General features: G+C 38.2%; 1 protein-coding gene and 1 non-coding gene across 4 annotated transcripts in view; one reads left to right on the top strand and one right to left on the bottom strand.

Annotated features, from left to right (window-relative positions):
• Nucleotides 1-1,447: 1,447 nt before the first annotated feature.
• Nucleotides 1,448-1,507, bottom strand: LOC117091211. The gene has a single exon (XR_004440319.1). It is a non-coding gene; the product is annotated as a U7 small nuclear RNA (small nuclear RNA).
• A 1,691-nt stretch (nt 1,508-3,198) lies between these two features.
• The window catches only part of LOC117090785 (pregnancy zone protein), a 62,014-nt gene continuing 50,902 nt past the window's right edge, over nt 3,199-14,310 (top strand). Inside the window, exons 1-7 of one of the 3 annotated variants that reach the window (XM_033223388.1) lie at nt 3,199-3,353; nt 8,347-8,530; nt 9,581-9,740; nt 9,897-9,949; nt 10,908-10,928; nt 11,195-11,363; nt 11,798-11,882. In XM_033223388.1, coding sequence (XP_033079279.1) covers nt 3,271-3,353; nt 8,347-8,530; nt 9,581-9,740; nt 9,897-9,949; nt 10,908-10,928; nt 11,195-11,363; nt 11,798-11,882 — 755 coding nt within the window. In that variant the 5' untranslated portion in view covers nt 3,199-3,270. Of the gene's footprint in view, nt 3,354-8,346; nt 8,531-9,580; nt 9,741-9,896; nt 9,950-10,907; nt 10,929-11,194; nt 11,364-11,572; nt 11,678-11,797; nt 11,883-14,310 lie in introns of those variants that run through there. The other 2 variants (XM_033223386.1, XM_033223387.1) reach the window with 2 other exon arrangements.

Below are 14,310 nucleotides of genomic sequence, written 5' to 3'. Positions count from 1 at the left end.
TCACTCCTGTGTATGCATCTTGAAGGAGGATTTACCTGTTTCAAAGGGTATATGTAAAAAGAAATTTATCAAAGCATTATTTGATCACGGCAGGACAATAGAGACAATCTTGTTTTTATCATTAGGAGAGTGGAAACATTAAACATCGTGGATGATCACCAAAGAGGGCTATACTGTAATAAAATGCAATTAACAAAATACATACATATAAACATGGGAGGATGTTTTAAAACTAGCAATAACTAAAAGTAAGAAACAGGCAGGGTCTTTTTCCAATGCTATTTGTATAAAATAAAAATATCCACTCAGGACTTTCCTTTCCAGTAATGGTATACAAGGTAATTGAGACCAAACTTCCCACTTAAAGTACAAATGGCTGGTTTATATATATATATAATATTCATATATGATATTCATTATATATAAATTCTTTTTATATATATATATATATTCACTGGAGGTATTGAAAAGCAAAGGCTGTGAAGAATTATAAATCCAAAGTTCCGAAGTAACATAGCAACCCAAAGAGGTAATTCTGTGTTAAAGGGCACTTTCCCTTTAGGGTATTTAACAGCTCCAGAATATTTGGCTGAGAGATTTAGAAGCACATTTTAAAGCCTTTAGTAAATAAAATTGCAGCATCTAGAGTCCAAGGCTCACCAAACTGGGGCAAGGAGATGTTCCTGCTAGACCTTTTACACATTGTGTTGAGATATCAAACTGAAGATATAATTCAAATGGCCCATAAACATATGAAAAGATGTGTAAAGTCATTAATAATGAAAATTAGGACAAGATACTGCTTCACTCATCAGAATGATAAAAAGTAAAATGTCTAGCAGAGTAAAATGATGGTAAAGATACAATAAACTGAAAATATCCTCTGTTGCAGATGGGTATTCAAATCCGTGTAACAATTTGAAGAGCAATTTACCAATATCTGATAGATTTCAAGATGTACATACATCTATAGCCTATAACCCAATCTCTGCAGTATACCCTAGAGAAACTCTTGCAAATATGCTTAAGTAGACACACCGTATTTGTAGCAGCATTATTTGTAATGTTGAAAAACTATGAAGAATCCAAAATCTAGTACTAGGGAAATAGAGTAACAGGTTTGGTCACATTCATACAATAGAATGTCATATAGATGGTGATTAAAATTAATAAATTATATCCTCATTATCAATGTTAATAAGTCTTAAAACCATAATAGTGACAACAAATTTTACAATATGTGCATATCACTTATATATATATAATACAAAACACAAAATTATGCTATATATTATTTACATAAGTATGGATTAAAAACATAAAAACATGTCCTGAAGAATACGTATCAACTTCCTAATCCCACAACATTGGGAAGGAAATGAGATTGGAGAGAATTACAAAGGAAACTCCAACCATATTTGTCCTGCTTTATTTCTTTTTTTGGGTCGGGGGATCTGGTAAAAACTGGAAAACCTGCTAGACAAATTCTAAAAGAGCTCCACCATTGCCATGCTTCATTTCTTAAGAAGAAATGATCATAAATATAACTTGGCAAGTGTTTAATTTTATTAAAGTTGGGTGCATGTGAGGTACGAGTGTTTTTTATCTTGCTCTCTGTATTTGTGAGTGTATACAGATATAAAACATTTCATGATTTAAAATAAATTATTTCATTCTGTGATAATGTGACAAAAGAAACCAAGATGTGAAATAAAAACTAATGGGAAGGAATCCACTTTAAGCAGTGTGGCCAGGAATTAGCTCTCCAATGAAGGAATGATTAAGCTGAAATACGGAGAAAGAGAAAGTAAGCTGATAAAAAAAAAAAGTTTCAAGCAATGCAGTATGTAAACAGACACCAATGTCTGCAGTCTAGAGATGGCATTAAATCAGCTGTCGGTTTATCTGTGATCATCATTGTACTGCAAGTTCTATGAGGGATTGGATACCGAATATCCTGTTCAATGTTGTATTTTCATCACCAGAATAGCACTTAGCACACAGTACGGCTCAAAAAAAATCTCAGATAAAGTGAATGACATAGTTTAAGGGACCCACATGTTAGTGTGTTCAGACAGTAGCAAGGACAGATAGGAGCAATTAAGAATCTGATCAGGGATTATAAATCATGCTGCTATAAAGACACATGCACACGTATGTTTATTGCGGCACTATTCACAATAGCAAAGACTTGGAATCAACCCAAATGTCCATCTGTGACAGACTGGATTAAGAAAATGTGGCACATATACACCATGGAATATTATGCAGCCATAAAAAAGGATGAGTTTGCGTCCTTTGTAGGGACATGGATGCAGCTGGAAACCATCATTCTTAGCAAACTATCACAAGAAGAGAAAACCAAACACCGCATGTTCTCACTCATAGGTGGGAACTGAACAATGACATCACTTGGACTCGGGAAGGGGAACATCACACATCGGGGCCTATCATGGGGAGGGGGGGAGTGGGGAGGGATTGCATTGGGAGTTATACCTGATATAAATGACGAATTGATGGGTGCTGACGAGTTGATGGGTGCAGCACACCAACATGGCACAAGTATACATATGGAACAAACCTGCACGTTATGCACATGTACCCTAGAACTTAAAGTGTAATAATAAAAAAAAAAAAAAAGAATCTGATCAGATCAATGCTGTGAAATAGGCAAGGGTGATCTTTGATAACTCCTTTCTAAAATCTCTTTTATCTTTTATCTCTTTTATCTTTCATTTATCCTCTACTCTTAAAATCCTTATTTTGCATCACTTTCTTCCAGGACCATGTATTCAATCAACAGCTAAAAAAAAAAAAAAAAAAAAACCTACAGTCTATAGTTATAACTCACTCAGTCCCAGAAATGAATCTGCAATGCATGAGTGACTGTTGTGGTAACGTGTCCCATGATATTCTTTGTCAGCATCCTTTGTCATCTTCTTGTAAGGATTTTGAAGGAGATGGAGAAAGGCAGGTTGAAGGTTCCTTGTCAGGAGGTTTGCTGTCAAAGCTTATTCTAAATGGAATATGAATTTTATCCTCCAGACATGCCTCAGTACCTGTCAGAATTTAGCCTTGAGAAAAATGAGGCAAGCACTGAGAGTAATGACCCTTTTAGGGAATCTGTGCTCAATTCTGAACTCTATTCAGAGGCCTTGGGGTGGGGCTTGTTTGACATAGTGGCCGCATAAAGCCTGGTAAACTCTGCTGGTCTCCGGGACGAGGCTGAGGGCAGAGAGTTGAACACAACCCTGAGATTTATCCCTCACAATGGGGAAAGACAGACTTCTTCATTTATGTCTCATGCTACTTCTTATCCTGCTTTCTGCCAATGACTCAAACTCTGCAGAACCGTAAGTCTCACTCAAGACCCTTTCCTTCAGAGTGCATTTCAGGCTCTCCCTTATGTCTTCGCTTTGCCTTCCTTTATAAATGCGACCTTTCCACTCATTACGACATCTTCCAAACATAAGAAATTATTCCAGTTAATCCCTTGTTTATCTTTCATTTATCCTCTACTCTTGAAATCATTTTTTTCTACATTGGGCCAATCAGAGTCATAAATACAAGTAGTCACTAAGAAGCATGATTAAATAAAACACTAGATCCCACCTTCACAGAACCATTCTTTTGGATGGAAGGCACTGAAAATAAAGATATTCAAAATGTATAGTGAGGTGCAACTTAACATGTATTGTAGGCTTTATATATATATACAGAAAGTATAGCTCCTTTATTTTTCAATCATGTATCAAGTCTTCACCAACAGCCCCAATGGGGAACCAAAGTGGGGGAAATAATTTTAACCCTATCCAGTTGTAAGTTGGTAAAATTCAATAATTGTAAGACTTCTTTTTCACCTCTCCCCAGTTCCTCTCCTCTATAGTGTCTAGAGGATTGTGGTCTCCATTAACTCCTAATAGAGAAAAGTGTCAGAGTCCTTGGTCTCAAAGTTCTCCGTCCTTCTTGGCTACTGTCAGTCTGACTTCTTCTTATCTGCTAGCAAGCACTGTTGAAGTTTAGTCATCTCGTTTCTCTTGTGTGGTCAGGACCCAACAGTCCTCTCTACCTGACTGTCTCACTTCAGCTGTTTCATATCCCATAGAACTCCTACCTTTGCATCCTGCCTCAAATACTATGGCTATTGTTCCAACCCAGCCTGTGATGCAGGGTCCCTTTGCCCCTTTGCAGACCAGGCCATTTAAGGTCCCTGGCCTTAACCCAGCTGCCTTTACATTTCTTCCAGAGAATGGTGAGAACTCTTGGGTCCAATAATAACACTGAGGTGTCCTGGAGAGGTTAAATTTCTACCTCTCTCTTGCATACCCATACTGCACTTCTAGATGCCTATCGTGTCTCCTATATTTCAGATTGATACAGGGAAGTCTTCAGAGTCCCAAATGGGGGTAAGGAATAAGGGGTCCCTCTGCTCTGTGTGTTACCCTTATTCATCTGACATAATTAGCCCTCTTCAGGCCAAAGCACAGAAAGCAGAAATAAGGACTTCAATCCAGTAAGTCTCCTGCTTTCCTCAGGCATTTTCCTTGCACAGTTTCCTGGCAACCGGTAGGGGTACATTTCTCCCCCTATCTCACTATCCCTCTACCTCATCTACAGCTGTGGGCGCTACTACTTCCGGCTGCACTCCACCCAGAAAGCATTTGGAGTATATGGAGGCTATTTTGCTTTCTGAGAGGAGACTGAATGGATAAAGCGAGTGGCGTGTATTGGGTCAGAAACATGAAGCAATTTGTGGTTTTGGATGCAGTCCTATACTGCATAGGACCATGCTGCCATTGAAACCATCCTTTTACATTGTGTCCACCATTGAACCAAGAAGAGCAAGCCTCATGCCCTAGTTATCACAAGCAGAAGGGGTGTTTTCTCCCTTTGTAAGGAGAAAACTTAACTTTATCCCTCCAGAATTAACCCTTGATGTGATAAATGAGAGAAAGATTGCCAAAGAGACCCAATAGCCATTCTACCTTGCCTTGGGGCAGTAAACTTCAGAGAGATGAAGGCTTCAGGGGAATAAAATGAAAAAGAGAAAATTAAACATTATCACTTTAATATTTGCTAAATTTAGTCCCTGCTAAAAAAGCAAATATTTAAAATGCAAACATTCATGATTGAGTAATATATTAAAACATTTTAGCAGCTCACTACCAGTGAAATCTTGGGCCAGTTTGTCAACCCGGATTTGTTCCAATTTCAATATCCATTTAAAAATATTAACTGAACTCGGCCGGGCGCGGTGACTCAAGCCTGTAATCCCAGCACTTTGGGAGGCCGAGACGGGCGGATCACGAGGTCAGGAGATCGAGACCATCCTGGCTAACATGATGAAACCCCGTCTCTACTAAAAAATACAAAAAACTAGCCGGGCGACGTGGCGGGCGCCTGTAGTCCCAGCTGCTTGGGAGGCTGAGGCAGGAGAATGGCGTAAACCCAGGAGGCGGAGCTTGCAGTGAGCTGAGACCCGGCCACTGCACTCCAGCCTGGGTGGCAGAGCGAGACTCCGTCTCAAAAAAACTAAATAAATAAATAAATAAAAATAAAAAAATAAAAATATTAACTGAACTCATACAAAAATAGCTCTTTAGAATATCAAATATGTGTGCAATTAATTTTTACTCATGATAATTTTTGGCTTATAATTTATAAGAATAAAAATAGTACATCAAATAAATTAGAAATATATGTATACACCTTCTTATTAAGCTCAAAGAACTAAAGGGAAAATTTTGAGATGGGGAGGTAAAAATGATAAATTTTTATTATGTATTATGTCCTTAAAAGAGTAGTGATCAGGAGATCAGAAGCATCCAGATACCAGAAAAAGATGAGACATAAAGGACAAGCTGAATGACTATCAGCGAGTTACTTAACTGCCCTCAACTTCTCTGCTAGAGAACAAAACCATACCACTCATACAGTAAGATCATCTGAAACTTGGATGATTTAAGAGTGGTCCTAGAGATTCATGGCATATAGTTTTACCCAGGAACACTTTAAAACACATGTAGCAAGACGGTTTTGCTGGAGCAGACTACATGGAGGATGAGGAAACCAAATTTGAGTTCCAGATTCCACAACTCAATTATCCTTGGATCCTCTCCTCCAAGTCTCACACCTATTAATTTTGTAAAGTGATAATATTGGGTTTCTTGTGTCAAATTGCCTGTCCAGAAAACAATTTAAAAGGTAAGAGTTTATGTTGCCAATGGAAAGGTAAGGGTAGTAAAATAATATAAGAAAATAATAGTTTTTACTTGCAAATTTACTCTACAAATGGCTTAACCCTGCAGACATTGAATCGTGAATCGTTGAATCGTTAAAGCTTTGAGGTGTTAGATTTTAGTCATGATTTACTGATTTGGCAGGGGGGCAGGGATTTTATTCTTCTGTTATGTATTCAAGTTTTGGGGACTGATGAGGATCTCATGTTTTAGCTTTCATGAACATGGAGAGTATCATGTATGTCCCTTACAGCATTGCTGGGAACATTAAATGGCTTAATACACAGACCGCTTAACAATTCCTGTCGTGTGGCAGATAGTCAAAAAAAGCAACAACAGAAGCACATTCTCGTTCAGCCCATAGGAGTTCAGAGTGTGGAGAGATTATACTGAGTTGCAGTTTTCTGGAAAGTGACAGGAAAATATGGCATGGAGGGCATTAGAGACAAAGGATACTCATCAATAAAGCTAAGGCAAGAAAGTGAGGTTTACACAAGCAATTGCCTGTGCCTCTGAAAAACTGAAAACATTGAACAATTTAAATAAAAAAGGAAAGACTTTTCAAAATAATATGTACTTTTAGTACTCATATCAACTTTTCTTTTTTTCTTTTTTTTTTTATACAGAGTCTTACTCTGTCACCCAGGCTGGAAAGCATTGGTGAGATCATACCTGACTGTAGCCTTGACCTCCTGGGCTTAAGTGATCCTTCTTGCCTCAGCCTCCTGAGTAATTGGGACTACAGGCATGCGCCACCACACAACCAAATCTGGCTAAACTTTTTATTTTGATTTTTGTAGAGATGGCGGGGGGGACCTCACAATGTTGCCCCCAGGCTGTTCTCAAACTCCTGGCCTCAAGTGGCTCTCCTGCCTCAGCCTCCCAAAGTGCTGGGAATCAGGTATAAGCCACTGCTCCCAGCCTGAACCCTTTTTTTTTTTTTTTTAAAATAAAAAAGATAACCTATCCACCCATGTGATTCTGAAACAAACATATATTTACAAACATGGGCCGGGCACGGTGGCTCAGGCCTGTAATCCCAGCACTTTAGGAGGCCGAGACGGGTGGATCACGAGGTCAGGAGATTGAGACCATCCTGGCTAACACGGTGAAACCCTGTCTCTACTAAAAATACAAAAAACTAGCCGGGCGAGGTGGCGGGCGCCTGTAGTCCCAGCTACTCGGGAGGCTGAGGCAGGAGAATGGCGTGAACCCGGGAGGCGGAGCTTGCAGTGAGCCGAGATCCGGCCACTGCACTCCAGCCCGGGAGACAGAGCGAGACTCCGTCTCAAAAAATAAATAAATAAATAAAAATAAACATGGACATACTAATATTAAATTATTAATGTTGTTGCCTCAAGAAATTGAGCATAAAGGGAAATGATAATAAAATACAGTGTGCGTTTGTGTAGTATGTGTGTGGTGGGGAGTTGTGCACGTAAATAATTGACAAAATTTTCAAACTTGTTGATAAAATATTGACTTTGAGCTGTATCTGAGGAGCCTAAGAGAAACAGCAAATACTTTTTTTCAGTGTTGCTGATATTAAGGAAATGATTTCACAATATACACATGTGCTATTTTGTATAGTGATATATGCTTACTGAAGTTCTTTCAGCTGAATTTCTGTAAATCTAGTCATGGTGTTCATTCCAAAGTGATGTTTATCTAGACAGATTTTAATGTAAGTCCTTTTTAAAATGAATAATCACTCCCAATTTATTATATATGTGTGTGTGTTTGTGGGTGTGCACTTTTATGGATATATATTCAAGAATTCAGATACTTTTTGAAGTTCAAAGTTAAAGTTTAAAGAGTTCAGATTGCTCTTTAAAGCCAGGAATGTCTGTGAAATTGTGACATCTTGGAAAGCACTCTCCAGTGTTGTGTGGCTCCAGATTGTGTGGCTGAGGCACGACTGATGAGTAAAAGATAAAATTTTTGTGCTGATCTGTGACAGAACCTCCATTGTGTTGTTCTTAGTCCATTGACTTCTGGAATAAAACTGATTGCACCAATGATTACATATTGTTATGAAAACACATTTATGAATGAAAACGCTTACTATCATCAGTTTTTCTCTAATTTAGACTTCTTCCTTTCCCAGGCAGTATATGGTGCTGGTCCCCTCCCTACTCCACACTGAGGCCCCTGAGAAGGGCTGTGCCCTTCTGAGCCACCTGAACGAGACAGTGACTGTAAGTGCTTCCCTGGAGTCTGTCAGGGGAAACAGGAGCCTCTTCACTGACCTGGTGGCGGAGAAGGACTTATTCCACTGTGTCTTCTTCACTGTGAGTGCCGCGGTGCCAGCTGGCTGTCCATGCTTGATATATTTTATCGAGTTCTGTAAGTCATGGTGATGGAGTTCTGGTGTGCAATCCCAAGGAATGACTTTAAGAATGTAGTTAGGACGTCAGGGGCCGGGCGCGGTGGCTCATGCCTGTAATCCCAGCACTTTGGGAAGCCAAGGCGGGCAGATCACGAGGTCAGCAAATCGAGACCATCCTGGCTAACGCGGTGAAACCCCGTCTCTACTAAAAATACAAAAAATTAGCCGGGCGTGGTGGCGGCGCCTGTAGTCCCAGCTACTCCGGAGGCTGAGGCGGAGGAATGGCGCGAACCCGGGAGGCGGAGCTTGCAGTGAGCCGAGATCGCGCCATTGCACTCCAGCCTGGGTGACAGAGTGAGAGACTCCGTCTCAAAAAAAAAAAAAAAAAAGTGACTTTTCAACTATTAAGGAACAAAGCATTTTTTTTTTACCAGAGTAAGGGAGAAATACTCTTCTAAATTTCATTTATAAATAATAATCCTTTTGCCCACAAAAGTTTCATGACTTAGAGGAGTTTTCTAGTTTTGATTGTAACTGTCTCTTTAAGGACGGGGCTGGACATTGCCTAGAGATAGAGCGTATGAAAATTTCATGATAAAAACTTTGCATGCCACATAATTTTCTGCGCATGCAGGATACTCTAAGCAAACACCTAGTACCTCTTTAAAGTTGCCTAACTTGGGATACTCAGCTCCTATGCTCTCCCACATTTTTTCAGAGATGTTTCTCTCCATTCCTTCTGAATACAGATACTCAGTTAAAAGGCATCTAATTTAATAACTAGAGCTCTAGGTGAATTCCATGGAGATCTGGGTTCTATTGATGGCCACTCTTACTGATACAGTTCCTCTGTGTCACATTAACATCTTCACTCTTATGTCTGGAGAAACAGTTATACCTTCCTTCTCCTTGGTGAAGCTGAAGGAGAGATAGGAAATAACAATGACAGAAGAATGCAGAGGCAGAAGACTGCACAGTTCCTCCGCAGTAAAAAAAATCCTTCGCTTTTCAGCTCCCAAGGATCTCAGCCTCTTCAGAGGTGGCATTCCTTAGCATCCGGATAAAGGGGCCTACGCAAGATTTCAGGAAGAGGAACACAGTACTGGTAAAGAACACTCAAAGTCTGGTCTTTGTCCAGACAGACAAACCCGTCTATAAACCAGAACAGACAGGTAAGTAGGGAAATTCCACCGGTTGGGGCAACACTGAGAAGGAAGGGCCACCGGAACCGCCAAAGTCTCCATTATCCTAGCCCCATAGCCTCCTGTCTTATACCCAAATTACCTGCTTTATCGTGTCTGAATCTTACCAGAGAACTACTTTTCCAGTAAGATTCCGTGTTGTATCCGTGGATGAAAATTTTCGCCCTCAAAATGAACTGGTAAGCATCCACTATCTGTGGTTTGGGTGAGGGGTAGAGGGGGAATAGGCACCCAGAGTGAGGTAGAAAGGTACAAGAAAAGCGAGAGGATGAAAGACACTTGTTTTTGAACTTGGCTCCAGCCTCAGCACGGATTTGCAGTCTTATGCAAGACAAAAATTGAGGGACAAGAGATGAGGAAGTTCTTTCTCTTATAACAGTAGCTAACCATTCTGGTAATAGCTGCATTTGTTGCTCTGAACACACTCCATTAAGAATATTAAAGAAACATAAGAAAAAAGGCACTTTTCATATTCATACTTTCAAGGAATTTATGATTTAAAAAGCAACAAAGAATTATACTTTTATGAATATCTAGGTATATACAATAGGCTATATTATAATTTTATTATATATTCTATATATAGTATGGAAATAGACACAAACACTTTTTTACGCTAATTGAATTTCCCTTTTTTCAACTTACCTTCAATATTAGCGCAAAGGAACAAAGCTGCTTTAATAGAAAATAGACAATGTTGAAATTAGAAGAAATATTCTTGGTTTACTTTCAACCAAATGATTCTGGGAATTGTCTTTCTGTTAAGTCTAAATCACAATGACATATAACTCTATTCATATCCATTTCCCAATTTATGAAAGTAAGCAGTATAGTCATATTACTCACTAGGAGAAATTTACTTTCCAAATAATATTAATACTTAAAGATTCAATAATATCATTCACCAATAATAATTTTCAGGGAAATGGCAACACATAATAATTATTGAATATATTGTGTATGCTCATCCTAGAACTATTTAATAATTTCCCTGAGATTTTATCCAGTTCTGTGATGTTTCTTGTTGAATTTAGCTACAGATAGTATTCTTCCTCAGTATGTTGTTTGATCACAAGTCTGAAATTGTAGCCTTTGCTGGAATTCTAATCACATCTCTTCTTTCCTTTTATCATATAGATTCCACTGATATACCTTGAGGTAAGTATCAGAAAAAGTATCTTATAAGGAAATTAGTACTTTTAGAGAGTAGGAGGTTCTGATAATACTTCAGACAGATGAACTACTCTAAAAACTTTCAGATCTGAATTCTTCCTACTCCCAGTTGTCAGGTTGATTGTATTTTCTCTTCCCTCTGTATTTGTCTTTCCAGAGGCAATGCTAATTATCACCTTCAAAATCATTTGCGATGCTCAAGGACTATTGTGACTAAATGATTACTGCCCATGCTTCTTGTTTCCCTTCAGAACCCAAGAAGAAATCGAATTGCACAATGGCAGAGTCTCAAGCTAGAGGGTGGCCTCAATCAATTGTCCTTTCCCCTTTCATCAGAGCCCATTCAGGGCTCCTACAAGGTGGTGGTACAGACAGAATCAGGTGGAAGGATAGAGCACCCCTTCACCGTGGAGGAATTCGGTATGGATTATGGAAGATGAAAAAGGCATGACATTTTGGTTCCTAGTGTGTGAGCTTACTTAGATCCTTTGAATTTCCCGTAGGTATGTTGAACTTGCAGTACAGTCAGACATACCTGCTTCTAAGACCATTAGGACTGTGTGAACACAGAAGCTCATAAGAGCTTGCTGATTTTCAGTAGCAAATTACGCTTTGCCAAGTATGAAACTTCTTATTTCAGTGAAACCACCATCATTTGTTCGTGTCACTGAGATCTGCTGTGTTCAAGAAGTCAGTTAGATTCTGCAGGAATTGTTAAACCTTACCATCTTAAGGTGGATACATTGGAAACATTCAGGGTATTATTTTGGGAAAAATTATACACATACTGAAATTATTTGTATTTCCAATAAATGTTTACCAACATTCTTTATTCATATTATCTTTATTAACAGTGCTTCCCAAGTTTGAGGTCAAAGTTCAGGTGCCAAAGATAATCAGTATCATGGATGAAAAAGTGAACATAACAGTATGTGGAAAGTGAGTTATATTGTTTTTATCTAAAATTTTATATTTTGCCTCAATTTTGAGTGATTATGTAGGTACCAAATTATAAATTTATTTCCCGTTAGCACTTTTGTAGTATTACTCCATTGACTTCTCTTTATTTAATGACTTATTATTAAAAATTTCAAATACATAAAAGAATAAAAACACCCTTAATTATGATTTAACAATAAACATCTTTCTGTATTGTTTCATCATATATTTTGCTTTAACATTTGAAGATAAATTGCAAAGATCATGATATTTTTCTGTACACGCAGTAGCATGTACCTCTAAAACACAGAGACGTTTTCCACTTCCATGACACCATGCTCACTTAACAAAATTAAAAGTAATTTTCCAAAACTAATTCCAAGTTTACAGTCAAGTATCTTTAATTGTCCTAAAAACTGTCTCATGAAGCTGGGTGTTCATACATTGGTTTTGATTATTATGACTCCTAAGTACCTTTTGTTTTTTTCCAAACTCTCTACAATGGAAAATTCCAATCACGTGCAAAAGTTAACAGAGTAGTAAAATACAATTTCATGTACCTATCACCTATTTTTATAAAATTATAAAATTTGCCAGGTTCTTTTTGCCCCATTTCCTCCCCTACAGTGGTTTTTTAGCTCTAATATTTTAAAGCAAGCCATAGGAATCTATAAATATCTTAGAGGTTTAAAAGTCTATAACCTCCTTCTTAATGACATTTCACTGAAGATTCTCAGTTGGCCTCTAAATGTCTTGCTTGCAGGATCTGCCTGTTTGTTTTCTCATGGAACATTGAATTAATTACGTCTAATCTTTCCTCTGGGCAATTTTAAGAGGATGTACTGAATGTTTTACATTGACCTTTTTGATAGAACAATTGTTTAATAACCTGAAATAATCTCTCCCCCAGAATTTTCTACTCCAGGCAATTTCACTTTCTCCTTTTCTTCATATATATACCATAAATACTAATCCTGTCATTGAGGAAAGAGGATGAGCTGATACGATGGACTAAATATGTGAAAGAGAAGCCTAAAGGTCACAGGTCACAATTACTGGGCAAAAGCCAATGATTAGGATTTTATAGAAGTGACTTAAACATGATATAAACTATCCGGTGACTGATGTCATGATTACAAAGGGTACTAGACTCAGAATCGGCAGTGATGAGTGTGCCTCCCCTCCCAGAACTTACTATTTTAACTAGGCATTCTGCTGCTTCTCTGTGCCTCCATCCCTTAAGCAGTAGACAGAGGGCATGAACCTTACCTATGAGGTTCCTTTCCACCGTTGCCCTCTGTGATTACAGATACCTCTTACAGTTCCTTTTAACCTGGAGAAGCAAAACTGATTGCCTACAAACAAACAGTCCCAGAGGGAGCAGGTAGGGTGAAGGAACATGCCAGCCTAAATATTATATACTGGAAACACCAAAATGCCAAGGTCTCTGCCTCATTTCAGCCTCAGAGCAATGGCCAAGGAGTTATGTGTCTAACTTAATAGTGCCGTAGTGCAGATATCTATATCTTGGAGAAGGGTTTCAGAATAAGCTGCTTTGATTCTATCTTTGTATTTGAAGTAATTTCAGAGCCATTTGCAAATAGGAAAGAAAACCAATGTCCAAAACAAAATTTTTGTGTATTATTCTATTACCCTTTATCTAATGAGAGAAAGGACTAATATAACATGTGCACACACATACAACCCCACAAATTATTTTGTATTTACATGCCTCATGGTGTTCCTAGGCTTCTTTTTCTCCCTCTCTCTCCCTTCTCTTCTCTGTGCATGTAAGTGCACGTGCATGTGTGTGTGCCTGTGCATTTTGTGTTAGATTTGCTTAGTTATTATGTACTTATTTTTATTCAATTTGTCATCTACATTTGTTCACTTAGTATACAGAATAAGCTTTGATATTATCAAAACAAAATAAAGAAAGATAGGTAAGAAATAGGTTAAAAGGAAGAAATGTTTTTTAATAGACAGAGTCTGTCACCCAGGCTGGAGTGCAGTGGCGCAAGCTTAGCTCATTGTAGCCTCAAACTCCTAGGCTCATGTGAATCTCCCGCCTAAACCTCCTAAGTAGCTAGGACTACACGTGTATGTCACCATACCTGGCTAATCTTTTTAAAAATTATGTAGAGACTGGGTCCTGCTATGTTACCCATGCTAGTTTGGGAACTTTTGGCCTCAAGTGATCCTTCTTCTTGGCTTCCCAAAGTGTTGGGGCTGCAGGCATGAGCCACTGCACCTGGCCAAAGGAAAAACATATATATACAGTTTGCATATATATATGACTGCATCATAGCACCACATTCTTTTTGGGATTAAATATACATATTTATATATTTAATATATATTAATATATATTTAATATATGTATTAAATATTTATTTATATCTATATATTAAGATATATATTTATATCT

Source organism: Trachypithecus francoisi, unplaced genomic scaffold, assembly GCF_009764315.1.
Source record: "Trachypithecus francoisi isolate TF-2019V2 unplaced genomic scaffold, Tfra_2.0 Lachesis_group11, whole genome shotgun sequence".
NCBI lineage: Eukaryota > Metazoa > Chordata > Mammalia > Primates > Cercopithecidae > Trachypithecus > Trachypithecus francoisi.
Note: the sequence above shows the minus strand (reverse complement) of the source record. Positions and strands in the feature narration are given on the sequence as shown.